Source organism: Marmota monax, unplaced genomic scaffold (assembly GCF_021218885.2).
Source record: "Marmota monax isolate L192 unplaced genomic scaffold, Marmota_monax_Labrador192_F-V1.1 WCK01_AAM20220418_F8-fsc00179, whole genome shotgun sequence".
Taxonomy (NCBI): domain Eukaryota; kingdom Metazoa; phylum Chordata; class Mammalia; order Rodentia; family Sciuridae; genus Marmota; species Marmota monax.
Genome location: NW_026695200.1, coordinates 820,774 through 846,617, shown reverse-complemented (window position 1 = coordinate 846,617; position 25,844 = coordinate 820,774). Strand labels below are relative to the sequence as shown.

Genomic DNA, 25,844 nt, shown 5'->3' with positions numbered 1-25,844 from the left:
AGAATACATCTGCCAGTCCACTGATTTGAGGGTTGGTTGCATGACTGGCTATGGCCAACAGTGTGGGTGGAGGTGACAGCACAGTCGGCCCTCTTGTACCTGTATCACAATGAGACACACCCAGAGGTATGTGAGGCAGAGGCCCAGTGGACCTGTAATCCAGAGCCATCCCGCCAAGGCCAGCCAATCTAGGTGCATAAAAAATACTGCTTTTTAAATACCACTGACTTTGGGGTATTTTTGTTATGCAACACATGTTGACTAACAACAAAAAGAGCTGATGATTTTAAAAAAAAAGCACATGAAAATTTTAGCCAAGCTGAAAACAGATTGATCCTGGCATTCCCCAATTTGATCGTGGATAAGTTCCCAGAAAAAAACTTTCCATGTTTGGCTCTCTTATGCCCAGTGCCAAACATTCTATCCCTCAATAGAGAAATCTCAACATGAAATACAAACTTTTGCATCAACCAACACCAGTGACTTCAAGTTCTAGTGCACTAGACCCACTCCTATTCTCTGTCCTTACCTATGCAGAGAGCTTCCCAAACATAAGCAGCTCAAACCCAATTCCATGGCCAACTAGTCCAGGGACATCCCTGGCCCAAGCCAATGGGAACAGGAACAAGGACTGTGAAGATGGCCAGAGCTGGGCAGAAGATCAAGGGAAAGAGAACACTGAAGGCTCCAGGACCCCGTGGCCACGAACACCAACTCTTCTCCTTAGAACTTCTCCTGATGATTACTTCTCTGTCATGGAGTCTAAACTAAGACTGGCATGGCTTAACCACTAATGTATCGAAGATTAATTTGTGTTTTGGTTGTAGCACATCCAGTGCTAGTCTAACTGGTTAAGAAAGCTCAGCCTACAATTTTGTGACAGATGTTTTATTTATAGGGAATTAAAATTTCGGCATATATATGACACAAACATTATATAGTACGCTTGCCATGATAGAAGTTATGATACTGTTCACAGAAAGGCCTCAATTCAAATTACATAATGCATACACTAAAATGGTACACCTGGGGAGACAAGGAGAGAATCAAATGGCCTTTTTATTTTTCATTTTTGTTTAAATAACCTCTGGATGCATTCAAGTAATACTGATAATAACGTTCAAAAAGCTTTTAATAAACAAATTTGGAGTAAAATTAGTTGAAATATTTATAATACGATTTAATTATTACACAGTATTTTCAATATACAATCAAGACGATGCACGACACTTGAAAGAAAAAAAATCTATTGCACCCACAAGTAAAAAGGCTTTATTCATTTTTGGGATGCTGCAATTCAGTATTTATATAAACATGTACACACTTTAGTAAACACAGAGTCCTATGTGTAATGCAGCATTATGGGTGAGAAGACACTTTAAGTCTCAAAAATGATGTTAAGTGTCCACATAGTGTTCCACGTGCACAGGCTGATTTTCCCATCATTATTCCATTCATTATTCTGATCACGGGGAGAGAGGACCTGTCACTCTGCCTCCCTCCCACACATTCTGAGGACACACCAGATATTCCGCAATCTAAACAGCAGCACTCTGCTTTGCTTGTTCAGTCTCCTTTTGCTACCTGATTGCATTCCTCCATTTTAGTGTCCTGTTAAATAATCTTGCGTAGAATCTGAAGCAAATGAATCTACATCCTCGTTATCTGAGTCATCAGTGCTGTCATCGGCAGCTGGCTCTCCTGTGAGGGCTATGCGAGCATAATCATCTGTGTCTATGGATTTGCAAAAGTGGATAGCATATTTCAGCTTCTCCTCCAGCACCTGCTTACAGGAATACCTGGGCAACTTCAGCAAAAAGAAACAGGTGTAGGATTCAGGAAGGAAGTGGTCAGGGGGGTTGTATTTATCCAGGACCTGTTGATGACAAATATTAAATTATCAGAGACTACATACAAGGATAGATAAAATTACAAATCGATTTTTTGTGTTCATTAAATTCCTGACTCTCACAAAAATCATCAGTTTTTGGCTAAGAATAACAAAGTACCAGGAAATAAAGAATCTAGCCAATTTTAGAAATAAAAGGGAACAATTCATTCCTAGGACTTGTAAAAAAGAAAAATGCCAATTAGTTATTGTAATGATTACTTTTTACCAGTCAATCCCTAGAAGAGAGATGTAGAATGTCTCATCTCTGTTGGCACAGATAAGACTCCTTCCTGCTGGCACAGGACCAGGAGTTAGACCCAATACTCACCCACTTAGGGAACCCTCCACAAAGCCATCTGCCCAATTTGGCCACTAAAGACTGACACTAGAAAGCAGCAAGAATTATGGACAAAATGTAGGAATAACCTACTTTTTTGAGAGAAAAACTGTACATGCTCTCAAAGATTTCCTTGAAGAGTGGATACTTTCCCAGCCCAGGTTAGGATGTGTTTGGGGAGAAGCCATTCCTAATTCTTCCAAGCATGCCAGGGAGAGAGGGACCTCCCACAGGGCCCAGTCCCTAAAGTTGTTACTACCAGAATCTCAGGATAGAGAGGGGAGTGTTAGGTCTTTCCACCTCAGTGGCCAGAAGGCAGATTGAGCTTTTTTTCTACCATCATCCTGCTGAGGTAGAACCTAAAGTAAAACTCTCATTCTCAATCTGAGGAGCAGTGTCATTTTTCTCAGTTAGTAGCATGTTGCTTAATGATTCACCTAATTTAACCAGATAATTAAACAAATGCTTTACATAACATGTGTGTTCAAAAACTAGAATATGCTGACATAACAGCAGTATATACTGGTGATGGCCAGACACATTTCTTAAGACCAGTAATGGTAAAGTAAAGGTAAATGTGATGATAAAATTTTGATCCTTCAAATGAGTGAAGTTGGATATACACTTGTTTCTATGAAAACACAACAGACCATTTTTCAGTCTACTGTGGGATTATGTGCAAGGGGCACGACACTTCAACTGACACCAGCCCAATACCCATTAACTCAGAGACAAGCCCACCTGGATGACGAAGTCTCTGCCCCGGAAGTCGGCAATGGTCCTGGGCAGCCTAGTCCGGCCCCACACAAAGCGAAGGAAGAGGGAGCGTTCTGTGTTAGAGAAAGACTCCATCACTTCCCAGAACCACTGAATCAGGGATGCAGAGGGCTCGATTCCTTTATATGTTGCCACAGACTTCAAAAGATGCAGTGGGATGTCTGGGCTGCCACAAACCTGCCAAAGAACACTCCATCAGGGCTGGCTGACACTTCAACACTTTCAGTAAGAATCTGTCATTCTTTTTGCTTAATTTAGGCTTTCTTTTGGGGTGAGGGAAAGTCCCAAGGGACCCAGGTAGACATGAACACAACCCTCCACTTCAACCTTGTATGGGGTGGGTGTAAGAGGGACACACACTGTGTGTTTTTACTACATTCAACACTCATGGACCTATCTTAGATTTCCAAATTCAAGGTCTTAACTAAGAAATGAACTAGTAATCCTGATGAGTGAGTCACTATGCAAAAGGCAGTTCCAGGGCAGCACCATGCAGGGGCTGGCATACCATTGTCTCTAGTTCATATCCAGTAAACAGAGAAAGAAGGGGGACAGGCACAACTCGGGCCATCCCTTCCCGAACAGCAGCCACTTGCTCATCAAATTCATGGAGTCTGGAAGAAAAAACTCACTTTACACTTCTGTCTTTGGTGGCATTGACTCTGTTCTGCTGACACCAAGCCTTACCACACAGTACTATCACACACACCTCCTAGCTGAGAAGGGCTGAGAGGAGCAACCCTGGGTGACAAATCCATGTGTGTTGCAAACCAAAGAACACTCCATCAGGGCTGATTGACACTTCAACACTTTTAGTAAGAATCTGTCATTCTTTCCGCTTTGCAAACCTAGTTACCACAGAGCTTCTCACAACACTGAGTCCCTCTAACTGGTACAGAATTAAGGTCCCAAGTTTTCAATTCTGCAAATATTTAAATGAAATGGATACAGGTGTATTATAATAAGTTGGAAATCAACCTAGAGTTGATTACATGATGTATTATTAATAACATCATTAATAATATTACCATTAATCACTCACCTGTTACTTTTCTCAAAAGAATAGAACTCTAAAACATATTTATTTCAAAATTACCATAAGTGGCATATTATTTACTCAGTTTGTTTTTACATTTGTCTCATAAATGGGCTAAGTTACAGGCACTCCAAAACACAATTCTCAAATTCATAAGAAACCCAAGGAACTGTAATCAGACACTGTAGGTCCAATAGCAATATGCAATGCTGGAGCAGACACTGCGTAACCCTAGAGCAGACTGTGGGATTACAGCTTGTGACTGCAGTCAAAGCTCCAAGGTAGATGTGACACTCACCAGGACTATCCCCAACCAGAGTCCAGCAAGCAAAGCCTACCAACATGCAGGAAGCAATGAAAGGTGCTGTGGTGTCACTGACCTACTACCACACCCCACCTGAGCTGTGGCATCCAAGGCTGCACGCACTTAGAGATGCTGCTCTATCACACAGAGCTCCTGACCTAACGCTATCCCTGCAGAGCTGACATAGAAAGCACTGAGGGGGACAAACAGGCCTGAAGGGCCCTGTAGGGGCAGTCCCCTAAACAGACAGATTGTATCTACCTCAGTATTCTAGTTAGAGCCAGAAAACTCAGACTAGAATAGGAACTACTCTGATCCTGGTCACAAAATAAGCTTTATGACCACAGATCAGTAATAGCTAGAGCCAGTCCCATTAACATTTTGCTCTATGTGACACCTTTATGTGGAAAAAAAAAAAAAAAAAGTAGATATCTAACCAACCATTTCCTGCTACTTTTGCTATTTTAGTAAGTCAAAGCAAATGAGGACAGATGACCACAAACCTGTAGTTTATTGCCAGCCGGACATATTCTGCACGGTTGTCCAGGGTGATATGTGTGTACTTAGAGCTCAGCTGGATGTCCTGGCCACTGGCGCTTGGCACCGTGAAAGGCAGGCTCATGGCTTCAAACTCCTCTGAGGTAGCTTCATTGTCACGGATATACATGAGCCCAGGAATAAAATCTTTATCAACCTTTTGAGGAGAAAGAGCCCACATGTTGAATCAGGCTTGTTCCTGTAACAGACTCCAATATTCCCAAGCACACTGTCACGGCAGACCTTAGTGTGCCTCAGGGTGTATCTCGAGGTTACAAGCATATCACATGTACCAAGAAACAAAAGGAAGACATAACAAGAAAGTACTTCACCCAAGAAGCCGATCAAATTCATCATTCAACAAAGTTCTTAAAATTAACTGCTGAGAAAATAACAGAAACTGGTGGGTGATAGACTATTCCCTGTGCAGTGGCATGAAGGACTGGGCAGCAAAGGGGAAAGCCTGGCTATGGCTGCTTGCATCAGGCAATCCCTCCCCAGTCTGAGGCACTGCCCAGTCACCCAGAAGCTCAGCTTTTGCACAAGAAAAAGACAGTGGGCTTTCTTATCTGACAGGACCATAGGTTGCAAAGCACTACAAAAGAGATGATAAATCAAGATCTACAAGCAAACAAGCCTCACATCCACACACCTTCTTTGTGACTAGAAGGTAGTCATTGGCCAGTGGCCTCAGTGACCCTGGAGTGTGAATGAGGCCAGACCCCCAAAACAGGCTATGCCTTATAACAAGATCCCAGGGAACCCCCACACAGCCCAGGTGAGTCACCTCACTGAGGTCTGCAATGGTGAGGCTCATTCCAGCCAGCTGCTTCCACACAGGCTCAGCGAGGTTGAGGCTCAGGGGACTCCCGGTTCGGATGGCAATGCCCAGTAATACTCCTGATGATTCAAAACACAAGAGACAGAAGATACTTGAAATGGATGACAAAATTGCTTCTAGTTCACTCAAACACGCCATAGAGCACTGGCTCTGCACCAAGGCCCCAGTGCCTTCTAAATCAACATTATCCAAACTCACAGATCTAGGCTCACTCTCAAAATCTTGTTCCCTACTCTAACTCCATTATTTCCTTCTGTTCCTGGAAGATGAATTTCTTACTCTTTGTATTCTTTCCACACACAGGTCTAAGCCAGACTGAGGCCAGTTCCTATTCCTTTGATGGCAAAGCAAAGAGCTGAAGGTTCTCCAAGAAGATGGGTGTTCTACCAGAGAACAGTGGTGTGACATTGAGGCTGGGAGCAATCTGCAAAGACCCTAACGGGTCAAGAGGGAGGGAATAGCCCACGCCAAGACCTCCCTACCCCATCTGATCCTAAATTTCAAATACATTTAGAATGAAGAAACACAGTCATTTCAGATCCTCTCAGTGTCAAATGCTGCTTCCAGCCCTTAGCATGCCACAGTGGACCACCAGGTTCTGTATGTCCGTAGCTATTCATGGATTGGCTATAGCTTCTGAAGTCAGCACTACCAAGCCCTGAATGCTGGGCAGGCACAGAACTAAGAACAGCACCTTGTTCACTCCCATAACTTTGGCAAAACACACAATAAACATTAAAAATCCTTTTCACTGGTAAAGCTCTCAAAAGTTAAATATTTAAAACATCTACTGTCTCTTCCAAGACTGAGCAGATACTAAACTAATTTAAAGGTGAACATAAACTTGACCTTGCAGCATCACAGACAATTGAGAAGACCCACCCAGGAAGCGGAACATGCTGCTGTGCACAGGCGCCCGAGCAGCCGGATTGAATAGGTAGCAGTCTCGGTTGGCCCCAGACTCATCCCTCCCATTAGGTGTCACGATTAGAAGGGGAGTGAGTCCGTTCTGCAGCTCTTCACAGATCTCAGCTATGGACTCGCTGTAGCCACCACCACAGTCATCCACAGATTCACCTGGTGGGAAAAGAGAACCAGCAATGTGCAGGCTGCCTACTCCCACCCTTATGAAGAGCACCAGGCAAGCAACCACTGGAGCACCCTGCATCCCACGTGCATGTGCCCTCTGCCGACAGTCCCAGCAAACTCAAGGTCTACCCCTCAGGAAAGCCACTTATTCTCCAGCATATGACAACTTCTCACCCACAAACTTGACTTTCCAGACACGGTGAGGAAGGAGAAGGCTGTCAGGACTGAAGGAACTCATCTTAGCACACATCTGTCCAAAGACAGACTTGGTGCCATCAGGACCAGCTAACCCACCTTTACTCCTGGAGCGCTTGACCTAGAGAGAAGAAAATAAGAAAACATGAAACAGCTGCTCAGCAATATGCACACAGCCTGGCTTGCACCTGTGGAGAACACTGGGCCCTCAGGATTCTCCCCGACTCTACCCCTTACTACTCTGTTTGCTGAAGGACAATCTGCTCTCCCTGAGCCTGGATGCTAGCCTAGCCCACTGCCTATGTAGCCTCCTCTTGCATCTGTAAACCTGTGGACAATTACTGCCTGAGGAGCCAGCATGAGCAGAGCCCACAGAGATCGCATGCATGCCTCATAGCCACTGTGAGCACCTGGCAAATAATCAAAGCAAATCCTTGGGGAAACAGAAAGAATTGACAAGCACCTCGCTCCTCCTAAGCCCTCACCACAGCTCCAAGATTGACTCATTTTCCTCATCTCCTATACCCCAAACCCTTGGAGGACCTCAGAGACCTACCTCTATGGCTCCTCATCCTGATGTAGTGTGTAAGGAGGCAGCATATGTCTCCTGTCATGGGTGCTGTGCAAACAGACTATCCAGGGCACTTTGTACATCCAAGGCCATCACCCCCTCACCCCACTCAGCAGGTCATCAGTGATGTGTATGGCAGTCCCTAGGATTGGTGGTCTGAACAAATACACCTTCCAACAATGACACATGGTATCACTACTCCTTCACAGATCCTCATGCTTTATAACTTCAGTTACACCATACTATTGAACTATACTGCCACGATCTCCATGGAACAAGGTGCCAGTAACTCCCAAAGCTGTCCTAGGACAGATTCCCAGTACTCAAAGATTCATGCCAAGAGGAAGACCAGACACATTACCTCAACCAGAATAATACCTCCCCCTCCTTTCATCCACCCACTGTACTGATCCCAAGTCCAATCCTGCATCACTGAGTCACCCTCACATGTACAATCACTGTGCATGCACACAGTTGTCATCCTAAGCTAAGATTTGAACAGATCAAATGATGCTGGTGTTCTCAGTTTCCCTTAGAGTTGTCAATCCAGGCTATAGTTCACAATCATCTGGGAAGCTCAGACTGAGATAATGACAGCATGAAAAGATGAATTAAAAATGGTCACTGGAATGAATTTTCATGCTGACTCCCAGAAAAACCCTTGTCATCTTTAACCACTTCAAGTGAGTTCTAGGTCCAATTTGAACAGCTAATTCTCCTTACAGCACAAATAATCACAATCAAGACTAAAAATAAAAGTGACACTGAAAGTAATAGTTTCCTGTAGAATGAACTTTCGTCTGAGCCACATACTCAACTAAATGTCCACAAATGCTATTTCTTTTAAACTTCACAGCAATTCTTTAAGGTATCCGCTATCCTCACAGGAGACTGAACTACCAAAAAGGAATGTGTCCACAATGTTACAACTATCACATGAGTGGTGAGATAGGGTCTAGCTTCCAGTTCAACCACTGTGCTGCCTCCCCTGACTGACAGTACCAACTAGCAGAGACCACCCATCCTTTAGGAAATAATGGCCATGTGAACAGTTTCAACACTGCATATGCACAGTGTTTTCTCTGGTCAGATGATTTTAACTATCTTTAATCTGAATTTTCTAAATGTTCAGAAACGGCATGTATTAATTCTATAATAAATTTTAAAGTAATTAAAATTTTTAATGGACACTGATTTTCAGCTTTTCCTGTTATAAAACTAAATCATATTCTTAACAAACAAAAATTCTCTAGGATGACAAACTGCATGCCAGCATCTCTAGAATAGTTCCCACAGATAAATGTGAGCTTCCCTCCTCCAGTGTCCCCACAGGAGGCTGGTGCTGGACAACATCACCAACAGCTGTGATAGTTAGGGCAGAAGAACCACACAGCCATTGTGCTGGTGTCCTGTGTTCACCTTAGATGCACTGCATGTTTTCCCCATGCTCTAATTTTGGTTGAAAAACAATTCTATTTTCACATTTGTGGAGAACTTTCTAGCCTCAGAAGGAGTTTGCCCCAAACTGCAAGCACCTGTCTGGTGGCTGGGGGCTATGGCTGTACCTGAGCAGTCCCCAGGCATTAGTCCATATTATGCATAGTAGAGCTGAAGGGTGTTACCTGCCTTTTTAAAAATACCTACTATAAATTTGTTTGCCATCTACCCATGAATTATACATTTCTGAAGCATAGATATATAAAGATACATAGCAAAGAGGTATTCTTGAAAAATCTAAGAGGACAGAAACAGGGTGTCTAACCTGGGTTCTAAACACCTACATTCAGAGTCCCAAGGAGCCTGTGTGTGGTCCTAAGACAAGTATGCGCTGGATGGTGTCAGCCACCAGATTTTCTTAACTTATGAACTTAGTATTCATGTCCTAATGATGCAGAGCAAACCAAAATGATCATCCAAGGTGGGGAAATAAAAGCTTTTTTATGAACTTAATTAAACAACCCATTTATTTGTGGAATTGACTGACTGACCTACAGCTTAGCATTAGATACTCTGACGTTAGTGGAAAGACCAGTTCTACAAATATGGTCACATGTGTTGTCCAACAAAGGACAAGTTTGATGTCTTAATTCAAAATGCCCCCAAGTACAACTCTGAAAAAATCTTTAGTCATGTAATCAACATCAGGGTAAAAATCATGTGTTAATACAAAGGTTCAGGAACAAAGATTTTGTTCTTCATGGCTGTTTCAGATCCAAGAGATGAGGCCAATTTCATTTGCATATTAAATGTCAAGTGCTGCACACTATCATAATCAGTGACCAGGATTCTCTTTATTTTGAATTTTTTTTAAACTGTAAGTTTATGCACATTTAGCAGCAGCATAAATTAAAAAATGGACTGCTTTTACTTCTTAAAAGTATTAATGGGCTGGGGTTGTGGCTCAGTGGTAGAGCACTTGCCTGGCACATGTGAAGCACGGGTACGATCCTCAACACCACATTAAAAAAACTCCCAGAGCCAGGTGAGGTTGACAGAAATGAGAATTATTACTACTTACAACTGGACATATGCATCAAGGGCCTTTGACCTGTTCTACTTCTTTGAGCTTAACTTGTGAAGGTAACTAGAGACACAGTTTAGATAGCCCTGTTTGTATTAGAAACACATGGACAACGACTTCTAGCCTCCACCAGGGAAAATCTCCCAGAGCTTGGCAAGCAGCTTGTAAAACAGACAGTCCCGCAGAATCCTACTCCATGGCCTGAGAGGTGCAAATGACATACGAAGTAGGAAAATATTAAGTGACAAAAGAAAGTAATTCAGTTTTGCTTATAATACACACACACTCATACCCCAAAAGGAATAGTAGTAGTTATCACCATGTGGTAGAAATGTGGCTGATTTTTACTTTCCTCTTTTTTACTTCATCTTCTTTGTGCTTTTGGGTTATCTGAAATAATTTCACTTTTGCTATAAAGGATAACATTTATATTCCTATTTGGTAGCCTCAGCATCAAAATATCATATATAGAAAGTGCCAAGAAGGAAGGAGGCACCTGCTGTTCAAGCCCAGGCACAAGGATGTCAAGCTACAAGCACTCTTGTCCTCACTCAGGCTGAAGGGACACCCCTTGCACCCACGAAAGCATCACTTCTAACACCTTCAGATTGAGTTAACAATCTCCATGTTACCTGGATTCGGTTCAGCTCTACAACAGGACCATGTTGACGATCTCGCACCATAGTTGCTTGCACCACCTTTCGGAAAGCAGCCTCCTAACACGTGGCAAACAGACAAGAATTTAGAATAGGAAACAGCATCACCCAGAGAGAAAGCAAATCATATCTGCTTAAAATCTTCTGTTCCAGCAAGTTAGACTTCCTTAAGAATAATTTACTGCCAACTTCTTTCTTGGATTGTGAGGGAACAGCTTGGCATTGCTGCACACAGGGTTACACAGCAGGCAAGCAAGGCCAACAGCTGGGCAAACAGAAAGAGCCCTCAGGAAGAGTTGGGCACAGAGCAGAGGGCAGGAACCTAGAAAGCTCCTGCCCTGACTCAGGTAAGAAGGCCAAAGCTTCCCTGCCAAACAGCAAGTCCAGTAGCAGCAGCCTGGTGTTAAACCACTAACTATGCCACAAAGCAGTGATGAGTCAAGGACCCCATGAATTTAGCCAGGCCTGGGGTGGGGCATTAGGAGACAGAACAGGAAGTGAAGTATGCCGTGAGTATGCACTGAAGGAAACCCGAGTGCCCGGGGCAAACACTTGACAGGACAGCTCATGCAGCACAGTGGGCTTAAGTCTCACAAAGGAGGAAGGCAAGCTGGCCATGTCCATATAGGCAGGGTGCAGGAAGAGAGCACAGTCGTGCCAAAAGAAGGAAGGAAGGGGACTTGAGGGACAGTCAAACAGACAAGATCATTCAGGTGGGGGATCCTGGCCCTCTTTGCCATGTGGAAGACAGTGCCATCGTACACAGTGAGGGGCACTGTAAGAGCACAGGGGACCCCCAGCAGATCCTGAATCTGAGAACTCCAATCCCTGAAGGTAGAAGGTGGGGTCATAAGTGGCCCCAGGAGGCAATCAGACATAGGAAGAGATCCAAAGAGGTGTTGGGGAAGCATCCCCCTCCACCTGCTCTCCTGTGTGTCCCAAACACACCCGGGGCAGTTCCTCCTACTGGGAGTATTCCCCTGCTTTGAATCACCCACTGCCACCCATTCCTTCTGTACCACCATCTTTGCTGCCTTGAATGGGAGAAAGTAACACCTCCTACCTCTCCACAGTCTATGACAACACCACCTCAAACCTTTCCAGGTTAGGCCACTCACATGTTCCCTCCCACTGCTACTGCCTCAGCATAGGAGCCTGGGTGCCATTGCCTGTGCTGCTCCCACTTACTCTGACCTCAGCTGGGAACCTGCTGCAGGACACTCACTCTAGGGGACACTCACTATCCCATGTGGGATGTCCTGTCTCTCACTTTTCTTCCCTTCCTATGAGAAAGGGCTTTTCTCCCATTAACTTTGAGGGTTAAAACAAAGTAAAGGGGAAAGTAATCATCTTTGCTACTTTTTATTGCTAAAAAGTGGTTGAAATTCAAGTTTCATATCAATTTTACCTGCCACAAATTTCTTCCTGCTCCCATCAACAGACAGAAGATCTTACCCTTCATCACAACCCTTACCACTCAGCATCTTCAGGTACACATGAAAGTACAGTGCATGCACCCATCTTTTCAGCAGAAATTGTTCTGGCCAAGTGGAAACAAAGCCAACCCTAAACAAATAATCTGTTTGGAGAAGACTCCAAAACAACTGAATTTTATTATACTTCAGAATAGATCACGCCCTTTGATTATATATATATATATATATATATATATATATAAATCAAAGAATCATAGACTCTTCAGGATTAGAAGGATGCTCAACTCACCTATGCTTACACAACAATTCCCTAACTATATAATAAAGAGCCCCTTCTAGATATCTCATCAAGTTGCTTGTCAGAAACTTAACAACTTCCAGAATGGGGACCCTTTAACCTCTGAATCAGGCATTCCATTTCTTCTTCCTTTTTTTTTTTTTTTTTTGTACTGGGGATTGAACCCAGAGGCTCTTAACCACTGAGCCACATCCCTATCCCTTTTTATTTTTTTAATTTTGAGACAGGGTCTCGCTAAGTTGCTGAGACTGGCTTTGAACTTGCAATCCTCCTACCTCAGTTGGTTTAAAAGTGTGTGCTTGGGCATTCCATTTCTAGGAATCTCTAATCATTAAAAATGTCAAGGGATCAAAACCTGCCTAGAGACTTTCAGATACCCTCATTCCTGATTTTATTCTTTCCTATTCAATGACTATTCAGCAAAGAATCTCTACCTTACAGATTCCAGCACAAAGTGGCTATCTAAGCTATCTGATCTTCTATGCGCCCTCTGCTGGATGTCCCTGAGAGAAGAGATTACCTCATTATTTCTGTTTCCTGTGTCAATGGGGATAGGAAGCCTCAAGGCCCAACAGGCAGAGAATCAACACACCAACAAAGGATCAGTTGTATGAACCCGACACTCCCATCCAGAGAGTGAAGGGGAGGAAGAGATTCTAAGGGGAAAATACAACTATACTATTTTGAGTACACACTTCAAATGAAATGAATCTGGTTTCTCATTGATACATTCTAATGTAATGTAACCCAAAATACAGGTTGGCGTATAGTGGACACTTAGGGAACACTTGCTGAATGAGCTGAATTCTATAGTCAACATTCCCAGCTTAGGGAATTTTGTTGAGTTAAATTTATTGAAGATATCAGCATCACTTATGCCACAGATTTCTACAAAAGTACCTTTCCCTGGGATATTAGGATCCCTCGTAGTGTGTCAAACCCAACAGAAGGCCCAAGTCCAGTTTCGTCAAGTGAGCCCTCCAGGTCAAACATGGGGATGCAGGGGCAGAAGAGCTCTGAGATGTGATGCAGCAGCAGCAGTCGATTTCTCAGAGCAATTATGGGAATCTCCTGCAAATGATTGTATTCCATGGGGACCTAAAAACATTGAGACTGTGTTAAGTCAACTTAGATGTCAAAGACACAGAAAAGCCACAGTTTATAAAAGAATTCTGAAAATTCACCCCCGTCTAAAAAAAAGAAGCACTGTGATTTGAGTTTAGTTTGCAAAACCTCACTGTGTTACTTCTAGAATAATATACTATATTTACTAAGAAACATGTGAGGCATGTACTATCAGAATCATTTCACGTACTTTATAAAATAAAGAAGGCAACATGTTGATGGGTTTTAAAATCACTAATTTGCAACATTATGAATTATCTCTGTAAATATGTGGTTCTGCAAGTATGAAGCATGTGTGGCTGCATATGCATGATCCAATATATGGGTGGTAACTGTCACAACATGATCACCTCCTTACCCACCTACCCAAGCAGCACTGACCTGTGCAGGGAGCTTGCCAGCACTGGCAGGCTTGCTGGTCGACCAGGCAAGTGTGTGCGCTGAGCCGCAGGCCACGCGGTTGACCTTCTTACCCTGAAGGGCAGCTACCAACCGAGGTCTCTGAATGGCATTTGTTGTTCCATCTCCTAGTTGTCCCTCATCATTGTCACCCCATGTATAAACTTCACCTAAATGAAGTGAATTTACAGTAAGAAGTTGGATGCCATGACCAGTGAATGCACAACTGCCAATGTCTTCCCATCACATTGTCAGCTTTCGGTGCCCTTCATTTCACTGTTGATGGTTACCTCTCTGAATATCAACTTCACATGTAACCTAGATATGAACACACTCTAGTCATGCATCCCAAGAGGCAAGCATACTTCCTGAGACTCTCCATAGTCTCTGATGTTAACATGTGTTTTCTGAGGTATAAAAGACTGTGGTCTTAAAAGATCCAATATCGTGGGTTCATTAGTTCACAAAAGTAGTATGTGTGGCTGCACATGCATGATCTAATATATGGGTGGTAACTCTGTACTGAACAATAACTGTAGCTGTTCTCAATCTGAACAAATTACATTAAACAGATGTTAATATCCCTAATAACCCAAAGTGCTCTTCCATGTAAAATGGAATAGGGAGGGGCTGGGATTATGGCTCAGTGGGGAAGCACTTGCCCAGCATGTGTGAGGCACTAGGTTTGATCCTCAAATTAAAACAAATAAAGTAAAAACAAATAAATAAAATAAAGGTATTGTGTTCATCTACAACTAAAAAACATTTTTTTTAAAAAAAATAAGACAGGGGAAAGTCAGTTTTTAGGAGAACAAAATCCATATGTTAAAAGAACTTTCAATAGTTACTCAGATCCTGGACAGAAGAGTCATCATCATGCATGAGAATCATTATTCTTTTCAGTTTACCATGTTGGACCCCAATCCATGAACACTACCATAAAAATATTCTAAGGATAAGATCCCTGGTGACCTGGACAGAAATGAGGTTTATGTTCTGAGGAGCCTTGTCAAATCCACAAAGCCTCCTCGGGTTGTCATGCAGCTGAAGGCAGCACTCTATAAGGAGTGGTGCCTATGCCGTTGACAGCAGTGTGCTTGTGTGCTGCCCCTTCCCATTCTCAATAGTTCAGTCTAAAGCCACTTGGTGGGTGTCCAAGCCCGACAAGGTGAGGAGAATGTTCCTCACAGTCACAAAGAACAAGTGTAAGGGTTATCAAGTTTGAAGGTGAGGAGGCTTCCACACAAGGGAGTAGCCAGGTGGAGGTCAGCTTGATGTATTTACATGTGAAGATGCCCAGAATGAGGTGGAGGGACACAAAAAGGAGTAACCAAACCATTATATTTGGGATAATGGAACTAGATGTATTACCAAAAGAGGAAGAAATTATAAATGTGAAAAGAGAAACTAGAAAAAACCTGATGGTCCTGAAAAAGATCTGAGGGTACTAGGGTAAATTCATGGTTTTCAACATACATGTATAAACACAGAAATAAACACAAAATTATTTACACACACATTCCTAGGCTCTAATCAACGAGGTCTGGGATGCCATGACACCCCAATAACAATAAGCACACTTATCACCTGGATCTTCTCAATACTTTCTTTCTCCTCTAAAGACACCAGGGCTCCTTGGGGGAAATGGCCAACTCTAGCTGTGGGACAGAGAGCGTACAGGATGAGACTAGACTATCATGCTATGCCAGAGGAAGAGTATACTCAAAGATAGAGAGAAGTTGGATAGAGATAAAGCCAGCCAAATAAGGCACAATTTGAGCACCATATAATTATAATAGGTTATATACATCCTAGTGAATAAATCAGGAAACTGAGTCTTACAGGGATATAAATAAATGAGTAAACTAAAAGTTGGATGAAAAAAGGAATATATAAATAGATTCAGAATACTCTGCCCAAATATCTAATAACTACAAAAGATGTTCATGATGGAAAGTCTGGCAGACACTATTAACTTAAGCAACTGGTTGAGATTAGTATCACTGGTGACAGCACAAAGAGAAACTGTAAGTCACCTGAAAGGATGAATTAAGAAGATGAAAAACACACAACTTGAAGCTACTGAAGAAAAATCGTATAAGCCCAAATTGAAAACAAGCTACAAATTAGCCTTCCAAAGTGTAAAGGTTCAAAAAGCTCAGCAAGACTGAGGAAGCATTAGAGTACGATGCCAGGGACAACTGAGGAAGTGTCACAGAAGACAGATGATATGAAGGTGACAGCGCACTATAACACATGATGTACCGTGAACAGGAATAAGTACCAGGTGGAATAAGGACAAGGATGGATGGATATTCTGGCTGGACAGCCATGTTGAGATCATGTGACACGATGTCCCTAACTGTTGGAAATACATACTCAATGTTCAGGGTGGAGGCACCTGGACAGCAACTAACTCACATGATTCAGGATATAGAAATTCTTGGTAAGGTGCTTCTAACTATTCTCTATAATTTGTCTCAAAATTTAAAATAATTAAAATTAATCAAACAATAGTGTTTTAGTTCTTCATCAAGAACTATGATGCCATTCTACCACAAACCATAAAATTTGCTTATTCATATATAAAACTCTTCCACCAATGAAATGATTACTTGGTACATGTTTATGTAATTCACTAAAGGCTTTAAAATGGAGCACAATTTGGAGAATGGCTGTCTTTTGAAAGCTGAAGTTTTCCATTGCTGCTATGGCAAATCACATACCTTTCTGGCTTAAACAACACATACTTAACAGCTTTTACTCCTACAGATCAGAGGTCCGATATGGGTCTCATGTCTGGAGGCCCTCAGGGAGTTCCTTTGTTCCTCAGGTTGTTGGCAGAATTCAGTTCAAAGGACTGAGGTCCAGCTTCTTTGTTGGTTTTCACTGAAAGATGGCCCAGCCTCCAGAAGCTACCCCATTTTCTGGCCCCTTCCTCTGTCTTGATAGCCAACAACAGCAGGACATGAGCATCACATGCTTTGAAAACTTCTGCACCTCTCTAGCCACATCTCAACCAACTCTTCAGCCTCCTTTACTGATTTGAAGGTGCCAGGTATTTACTTTGGGCCCACCCATGAACTCAGAATAATTTCCATATTGCAAAGTTGGCTGATTTGTGACCTTAATTCTATCTGGAAAGTCCCTTTTGCCATTGTATCAGAATCCCCAAGACCACCCCATGTTCTGTGATTCACTAGGAGGACTCACAAGACTCAGCATGCAGTTTCACTCAGCTATCACTTATTACAGTGAAAGGATACAGTAAAATCAGGCAAAAGAAAAAGATACCTGGGGGAAAGGCCAGGGAAAATCTGGCACAAGCTGCCAGAGTCATCTCCCAGTGAACTCACACAAGAGAAGTTTAATTCCCACAGTAAAAAGGTGTGAAGACAAGTGTGAAATGCTATCTACCAGGGAAGCTCAACAGAGACTCAACACTGAGGGTTTTCACTGGGGCTGATCACATAGCTACCCTTCTGCCTGGCAAATACCAAGCTCCAGATGTCAGAAGAAAATAGGGTTCAGTACAGACCACATTGCTTATATGCAAACAATTCAGGCCCAGTGAGCCATACACACTATCTAGAGAATGGGGAGCTCTCCTGAGATCCAGGTTCCTAGCTGGGAACCATCCCAGGCCTGTCTGAGGGTGGCTACTGAGGCCAGCTTGGTTAGCTCTTGCCTGTTCAGCCTCATAACATAAAATATTCATAGATGCAACACCAGGGGCTAATAGACACTCTGGACACAGCATAATTCCCTGGCGCCACTCCTCCCTTTTCCAGCACATGTTGTTCCTATGCTGCTCTCTCAGATTTATAGGCTCAGTTCTGAAGCATTGGGCTTCAAACCTACCATCCTCTGTGCAGCACACACAGTGCAGAGAGCCAGTGGCAATGGCAATGACTTTCTTCCCCTGCAGCCCTTGGACCTGCCGAGGTCTTCGAACATGGTCATCAGATCCATGGCCCAGCCTGTGATAATCTCCTTTGCCCCTGCACACAAAAGAAGCACAGAATTTACTAGGAAAAAGTTATCTCATTTACCACCTGCCATCCTTCTGGTGCAAGCTCTGTATTCCAAGTTGAAAAAAAAAAAAAAAGCCTGCCATAGAAGTTACATTCTACTGTATGAAGAGATAGTTAACACAGCTTTAATTAAAAGTCTGATCTGATTTTGATTAGAATCAACAGAATCTTGCATACCAAGTATAAACAGCTCCAGATTTGGTAAGGGCGACAGAAAACTGGGATCCACATTCTACTTTAATCACTCCAAGGCCAGTAAGAGAATCAATCTAGAAAGGAAAAAGGTCCAATTAGACACCTTCCATCAATGGCCCTACAGCAGTTGTTGCAACCATACTGAGACTGAACTAAGTCTAAGAAGAACTCTGAATATCCACTCCTGTTTAGAATATTTGACACAACTTAAAATCATACTCCACTTACTCAAAGTACTGCCGGGAAGTGAGCAGAAGCATCTGAGTGGCTACAGACATGCCAACACAGAGCAAAATGGGACCCAATGCATGTCACCAAAAAGGAAGATATTTCAATTGGCATGGAGGCACCACTCCTCAGCAACCCCTGTGTATCTACTTACCTCCCTCCAACACTCTCTCAAAACCTGAGGTTCACAGGGAGCAAGAAACAGTCAGCAAGACAGATGACCAAGAGCAAATGGGACCTGCCCATCTGTCTGGGTCAATTTATTAACATGTTCTTGGTCATGCAGTCCTGCCTGAATGGGGCCCCAATTCACCACATCCAACAAGGAAGGGTCTCAGTGAAGCCCATTTACCTGTTATCACTTTTCCTTACCCAGCAAACTCCTTACCCCTGCTCCTTATTGCCTCTATGAGTGTTCTCATACTTACATTCCCATATTTAATTTTAAATTTAAATTAATTAAAAATTTATTATCTTAACTAGTCTTCCCCTGCCTCCCTAACTGACACATTGGCATTAGTGATCTCCTCCTCTAGCCCCTCTAATCCTTGATGGTGTAAAGTCTGTGTATAAAACCTTCTTTAATCAGGAAAGTCCACAACAGACCTTTTTTTTCACATTGTGGAAACCTTTGTAACCTATAATGTGACTAAAGTATCCATACACCTATACTGGACAAAGTGCTAGTGATGATGGAAAGGGAGGCCACCCTGAGCCACTTGTAGGTACTAAGCATATCATTGTAACTAAGGGAGTGAATTTTAATTTTTATTTAATTTAAATTGATTTAAATTTAAACATAAACAGTCAAATGTAACCAACAGCTACTATATTGGTCAGCACAACTCTGGAAAGAAAAGTTACATGGTTGCCCCCACCACCAACACAGCTCAGGGGTGCCTGGTGCATGCCACCTGGTCAGAGCTCCCGGGTAACTGAACATAATATGGTTCTATTTCACACCTGCATTCTCCAAGCCCAGCAAGAGAGGACACTGGGCACAGAGAGGTTCCAGTTTATTTTCACAGCACTCATGCACAGCAGCTCTACTACACCACAGTGCTCGGGCACTGCAGGCTGCAGAGTGGTAAGTACACGATCTACACACATCGACTCATTTAACCTCTACCAAACACCCATTCACAATGGCAAGTCAGACTGGCAAAGTTAAGAAAATGCCTCAGTAGATGGGATAGAGAGAGAAGATGGGAGGAGAGGGGAGGGGAGGGGAGGGGGGATAGTAGAGGATAGGAAAGGCAGCAGAATACAACAGATACTAGTATGGCAGTATGTAAAAAAGTGGATGTGTAACCGATGTGAATCTGCAATATGTATATGGGGTAAAAATGGGAGTTCATAATCTGCTTGAATCAAATGTATGAAATATGATATGTCAAGAGCTTTGTAATGTTTTGAACAACTAATAAAAAAAAAAAAGAAAAGAAAATGCCTCAGCTCATGTGGAGCAATGCAAGGGACCTAAGCCCAGGCCTATAGACTCGGGCGCCAGACAACCTCCTCATGGGGCTTTTCTCAGAGTACCTGCCCTTAAGTTCTAGTGCATCCCACAGTGTGTGACATGGTATCTGCCTACCACTGTAAACTGAAGTGATTGGGAACAATATGTTACTGTTACTCTATTCCTCCATCAGGCCTATGTAGTAAATAAAACCAGAGGCTCTGTAAAATCTGGATTACATCCATTCCCCAAAAAGGCAAAAAAAAGCACTTAAAATACCGTATGCCTTTGGGCCCTTCACTCACATTTTACTTGATTACCAAATATTTTTTGCAAAGAAGATAAAGTTGAGGTTAAAATGCCCCTGAGAAGCCCACAGAGGAGGATAGCAATGGTGAATCTGAGGCTATTCAAACAGGAAATACCTTCATGGGCACTTTGCAGCCATCACTGCCTCCTCTGCCAAGCTTGCCATAGTCCCCATCCCCCCAGGACCAGACAGTATCATCGTCGGTGAGGCAGAGGGTCTGGGCATCACCACTGCCACAGGCAATGTCCACCACACGGTGGCCCTGCAGTGCCTCCACCTTCAGGGGAAAAAAAAACCTTCGGTTAGCAGGCCATACACAATGAAGGTTTATCAAAGGAAAAGCTTTACAATGCTGCCATTCTTTTTTGCATGAATGCTTATTTTAAGCCTTTATAATTTTAATAATCCTATGAGATAAAACAGAAAACACCTTCCTTTATGTGAACTATACTAATCTAAACTGTAGGAAGCAGGTCTCAGGGTCCTGATGAGCCAATCCTGCTCCGCCATGAAAACTATTCATTCATCCCTTTGTATCACTACAAAGACAGTGGGCCTTCTAGAAGCCAAAGCATTTTGCTAGATGCCAAGTAATATTTATCTTTACAGTTGACTCTAAAACAACATGGGGTTTAGAGGTGCAATGCCCCAACAGTTAAAAATCCACATGTAACTTTTTACTCCCCCAAAGTCTAACTACTAATACCCTGCTACAGACTGGAAGTCTTACTGTAACACAGTCATTTAATATATATTTTGTATGTTAATGTATTATAAATGGCAGAAAATACACAAAAACTAAACGATATCACTTTTTACTATGATATGAATTACAAGAAGAAATAAGCAGGACTAGGAATGTAGTTCTATGGTAGATCATGTGTCTAGCATGCATTCAGGGCCTGAGTTCAATCCCCAGCACTACAAATAAAAAACAAATAAAATAGAAATGAACTGATCACATGGAGATGAACAGTGTCATGTGGCGTTTTAAACATATACCTACAATACTGGAGCTTACGATATTAGCAAGAATAGGTGGTCATGTTAATTTTAGTTAATTTTAAACAGTTTTGTTTAATATTGCACCTTGTGTTCATTTATATTTCTTTCAACCTCCAATGGTGCCATGTATTATCTATAAGTATTTGTATGCATAAGTTAGGATAAATTTAAACTTTTTTTTTTTGCAGTGCTGGGGACGGACTTAAGGGCTTTGCTATCACTGAGCTACACTCCCAGCCCTAAATTTTACCTTTTTATAATAGATTTGTGTATGTTTTATGGTAGTAAATAATAAAATAGACTGTTATCTTCATATACTTTGTGCATTCATTACACACTCATTCCTTAACTTTTTTTATATATTTCTAAGCTACCCAGTTTGTCTGAGTTTTTTCAAATTCTCAAAAAACTCCAAAAAATAATTCTGAATATAAATGGACCCAGACAGTTCAAACCACTGTTGTTCAAAATCAACTATATAACTGTATAAGAATATTTCAAATACCACTCTGTTTAAATGGCCCATGATATGAATACAAAACCAAGATTTTTTTATTTCCATCACAAAGAAAACCTAGTTATAAATAGTGAGCCTATGATCGCCGACACTAAAATGAAAAGAAAATAGAATGGGAAATATTTCTGACATTTTAAAACTATAATGACAATGGCAAACTACCCCCATCCACCGATGGCAAACTGCTGCATCTCACTTCAACATTATAGCACAAGCAGCCACTGGGCTTAGGTCTGGGCTTTTGAAGGTGGCATCTTCTCACCAGCTTTGGCTTTAACTGATCCTCACTGTCGCTGTGCCCCAGGCGGCCATACCGGCCTTTGCCCCATGTATAGAGGTCTCCGGCTGCCGTGACACAGGCACTATGGGCTCCACCAGCAGCAACATCAACCACTTCAATTCCTCTCAAAGACTCAATGACACGAGGGCGGTCACATGGACTGCAAGAAAAGACATCAAATATAACAAATGAACTTCTACACTTAAATATTTTGAAGTTTATTAAATACTATGTAATTATTTTTGTTTCCTGCTCATTTAGTCAATGTGCAACTCTCAAAAAAAGTTATTATTAAATCAAGAAGAATCATTCAGATCTGAACTAAAAATTGCATAATGTCCTACCTAGCTCCCTTAGGACACCTGAATGCCAGAGAATATAACTTTCATAGTTCTAAATCAGGGGTTGGGAAGCTACTGCCCACACTGGGCTAAGTCTGTTCCATGGCCTATTTTAAAAATGCATATAAGCTGAGAATAAGTTTTATATTTTTAAAATGCCACTTTAAAAAACAATCATATGCAAAGTCTAAAATATTTACTACCCAGGCCTTTACTTGAAATAGTTTCCCCACCCTGCTATAAATCAACAATTCATTTAAGGAATTTTAAAGTATGACTATCACCAGCCTGTAAGGTGACAAGCAGGGCTACCATGTTTTCTTATTAAGTTCTGAAAGCTCTTTATATATTTTGGCTATCAGGCCTCAGTCAGATTAAATGACTATAAATACCTTTTCCCAGCATGTGGCAGATCGTTTTAGTCTCTTCATAATGTTTTTAAAAGAACAGTTCATAATTTTTACAAAGTTCAATTTATCATGTTTTCAGATTTATATTCTACCTTGATGACTAATTCATTTTCTTCAACAAATCATGTCTTCGAGTTCTATCTGAAAAAATCTTTGATCTAAGATCACAAAAAGCTTCCTTTCATGATTCACTCTGAATTAATGTTTGGATATAGTACAGTATAAATTTAAGTTCATTTCTCACTATAAGGTAATCTAGTTATTCAAAACAATTGTGGAAAAAACAATTTTTCTTCAGTGAATTGCTTTTGCACTTTTATAAGTGGTACAGCAGAAACTGAGAAGTATCATTTTTTCTCATACTCACCTGGCCCGCATTCTTCTCCTCTACTATATTTCTTTCTTCTTTATACTAATACTATATTGCCTTGGTTATCTCAGCTTTAAAACAAGGGTTGAAATCAGACAATACAAGTCTTCTAACTTTATTCCTCATTTTCAAAGTTGTTTTGACTCTTCTAGTCCTTTCCTATTTTCATATAAATTTTGAAGGTACTGAATATTAATTTGCACATGATTTTAGGTCTTCACATCTGTAATCCCAGAGACTCAGGAGGCTGAGGTGGGAGGATCACAAGTTCAAGGCCAGCCTCAGCAATTTAGCAAAGCCCTAACCAACTTAGTGAGACCCTGTCCCAAGATAAAAAGATATAAAAAACTGGGCCAGGATGATGTGGCTCAGCACCCCCTGGGTACAATTCCCAGTTTAAAAAAAAAATTTTAAAAAACTTTTTAAATGTTAATAAAAATATCTAAACCTTAAAAAAAAAAAAATCTTTACCAGTATTTTATAGTTTTCTGTCTGTAGGTAATCCACATTTTTTTGGTCAGATTTATCCCTGAATATTTTGATTTTGAGAGAATAGTATTATAGATGGTGTTTTTTTTTAATTAATTTCATTTTCTGATTACACTAATATGTGTATAGATGATGGCTTATTTATGCATATTCTATCTTGTAACACTGTTAACATCACTTATTACTTCTGCTAGCTTTTTCCTAGACACATCAGATTCTCTGCATAAATAATGCTATCTGCAAACAAATACAGCTTTAATTCTCTTTCCAACCCGAATGCCTTCTGTTTCTTCACATTGCTGAACTGCCTTTGCTAAATCTGCAGCAAATGCTGAAAAGAAGTGGTGACAGCAGACATCCTTGTCTGATCCTGAGGGGGCAGCGTTACAGTCTATCATCACTAAGTACCATGCAGGTTTAACACAGATGCCCTTCATCAGGTTAAGGAAAAGGACCTTTTACTCCTAGATTGCTGGAAGTTTTTACAAGAAATGGATGTTAGAATTTGCCAAATGCTCTTCCCTCCTTCATCTACTGAGATTATCACGTGGTTTTCTTCTTTATTATATAGACTGTTCCAAAGTTAAACCAACTTACAATTTCTGGCATAAATTCAACATGGTCACATTGTATTATCTTTTTTGTATATTTTTTTTAATTTGATTTCCTAAAACATGAATTTCTACATCTACGTTCATGAGGGATATTGGTCTATATCTTCCTAATAATGTCTGGATCTGGTTTGGATAAAAGCTACTGGAGAGAATTCCTTCCTTTTCAATTTTCTGAAAATGTTTAAGAAGAAATGGAATTATCCACCTTAGAGGTTAAAAATCACCAGTGATTTGTGCTGGAGATTTGTCTACAGCAAATTCATTTTCTGAGGAATATGTGACTTTTGAGGAATTTGTTCAATTCTTCTAAAAAAGCCAAGACTGTGGAATAAAGTTGTTCCTTGCATTGGTGATCTTTTAAATCTTTTAACATCTGCACACTTAGGGTGATCAAAACTCCTTCATTCCTGCTGGGCGTAGTGGCATACACCTGTAATCCCAGTGGCTCTGGAAACTCGAGGCAGGAGGATCACGAGTTCAAAGCCAGCCTCAGCAAGGGTGAGGTGCTAATAACTCGGTGAGACCCTGTCTCTGAATAAAATACAAAATAGGGCTGAGGATGTGACTTGGTGGTTGAATGCCCCTGAATTCATTTCCCTGGTACCAAAAAAAAAAAAAAAAAAAAAAAACCTTTAATGTTCCTATAATTGATAATTTCTTTTTTATGAGTCAAAATAGAGGTTTTATTGATTATATCTACCTCAAAGAACCAGTTTTTCTTTCTCATGATTTTCCCCATTTTGTGTGTGTTTGTGTGTGTGGGCGGGGGGTGTCATGAGTTTCTGTTCTGATTTTCTTATTCCCTCTCTTCTGCTTACTTTGGCCTGTATCTGTCCTTCTTACTGTAGTATCTACATGTAGATGCTATAGTCATTGTTTTAAGAGCACTTTTCACTTTAGAATATGTATTTCATGCTAAAAGTTTCCTTTTAAGTACTGCTTTTTCTAGATCTCATACATTTTGATATGCTGTTTTAACTTCTACTCTGCTCAAAATCACTTCTAATTTATTTTCTGATTCATTCTTTGACCTATCAGTTATTTAGAAATGTTTTATTTACTTTCTAAATATTGGGGAAATTTTTCTAGAGACATGTTTGTTGATAATTTCTAATGTAATTCCTTGTGGACAGAGAATATACTTTGTGTATCTTGAATCCTTTGGATGCATAAGATTTGTTTTATGGTTCAAATCATAGTCTATAATGGTAAGTGTTCTATGTGAACATGAAAAGAATGTACTTCTGCCTAGTACAGTGTTCTAAAAATGTGAGTTAGGTCAAGTTAGTTGACAATGATTCAAATATTCTATCCTTACTGATTTTTTTGTTTGCTTATTTTACCAATTATAAAAAGGGGGCATTAAAAATCTCTGACTGCAATTGTGGGTTTGTCTATATTTCCTTGGGGTTCTAGTATTTTTTTTAATTTTATTTATTTGACATGTCTATTATTAGGTATATGGAATTAATATTTGTTTGATTATGTCCTCTTGATAAACTACTTCATCATTAAGTAATTACTTTTAATCCCTACCAATATTATTTGCTGTAAAATCTACTTTGCATGATATAAATAC

The 25,844-nt window shown here is 41.1% G+C and overlaps 1 protein-coding gene across 6 annotated transcripts in view; it reads right to left on the bottom strand.

Moving 5' to 3' along the window:
• Positions 1–872: 872 nt before the first annotated feature.
• Positions 873–25,844, bottom strand: part of Herc2 (HECT and RLD domain containing E3 ubiquitin protein ligase 2) — a 190,168-nt gene continuing 165,196 nt past the window's right edge. For all 6 annotated transcript variants that reach the window (XM_058574077.1, XM_058574074.1, XM_058574078.1 and 3 more), the window contains 14 exons: positions 22,024–22,201; positions 20,355–20,516; positions 18,225–18,316; positions 17,875–18,014; positions 13,996–14,183; positions 13,390–13,587; positions 10,732–10,815; positions 6,987–7,128; positions 6,606–6,800; positions 5,670–5,782; positions 4,849–5,039; positions 3,514–3,619; positions 2,970–3,182; positions 873–1,876 (listed from right to left, as the gene is read on the bottom strand). In XM_058574077.1, coding sequence (XP_058430060.1) covers positions 1,604–1,876; positions 2,970–3,182; positions 3,514–3,619; positions 4,849–5,039; positions 5,670–5,782; positions 6,606–6,800; positions 6,987–7,128; positions 10,732–10,815; positions 13,390–13,587; positions 13,996–14,183; positions 17,875–18,014; positions 18,225–18,316; positions 20,355–20,516; positions 22,024–22,201 — 2,275 coding nt within the window. In that variant the 3' untranslated portion in view covers positions 873–1,603. The remainder of the gene's footprint in view (positions 1,877–2,969; positions 3,183–3,513; positions 3,620–4,848; positions 5,040–5,669; positions 5,783–6,605; positions 6,801–6,986; positions 7,129–10,731; positions 10,816–13,389; positions 13,588–13,995; positions 14,184–17,874; positions 18,015–18,224; positions 18,317–20,354; positions 20,517–22,023; positions 22,202–25,844) is intronic.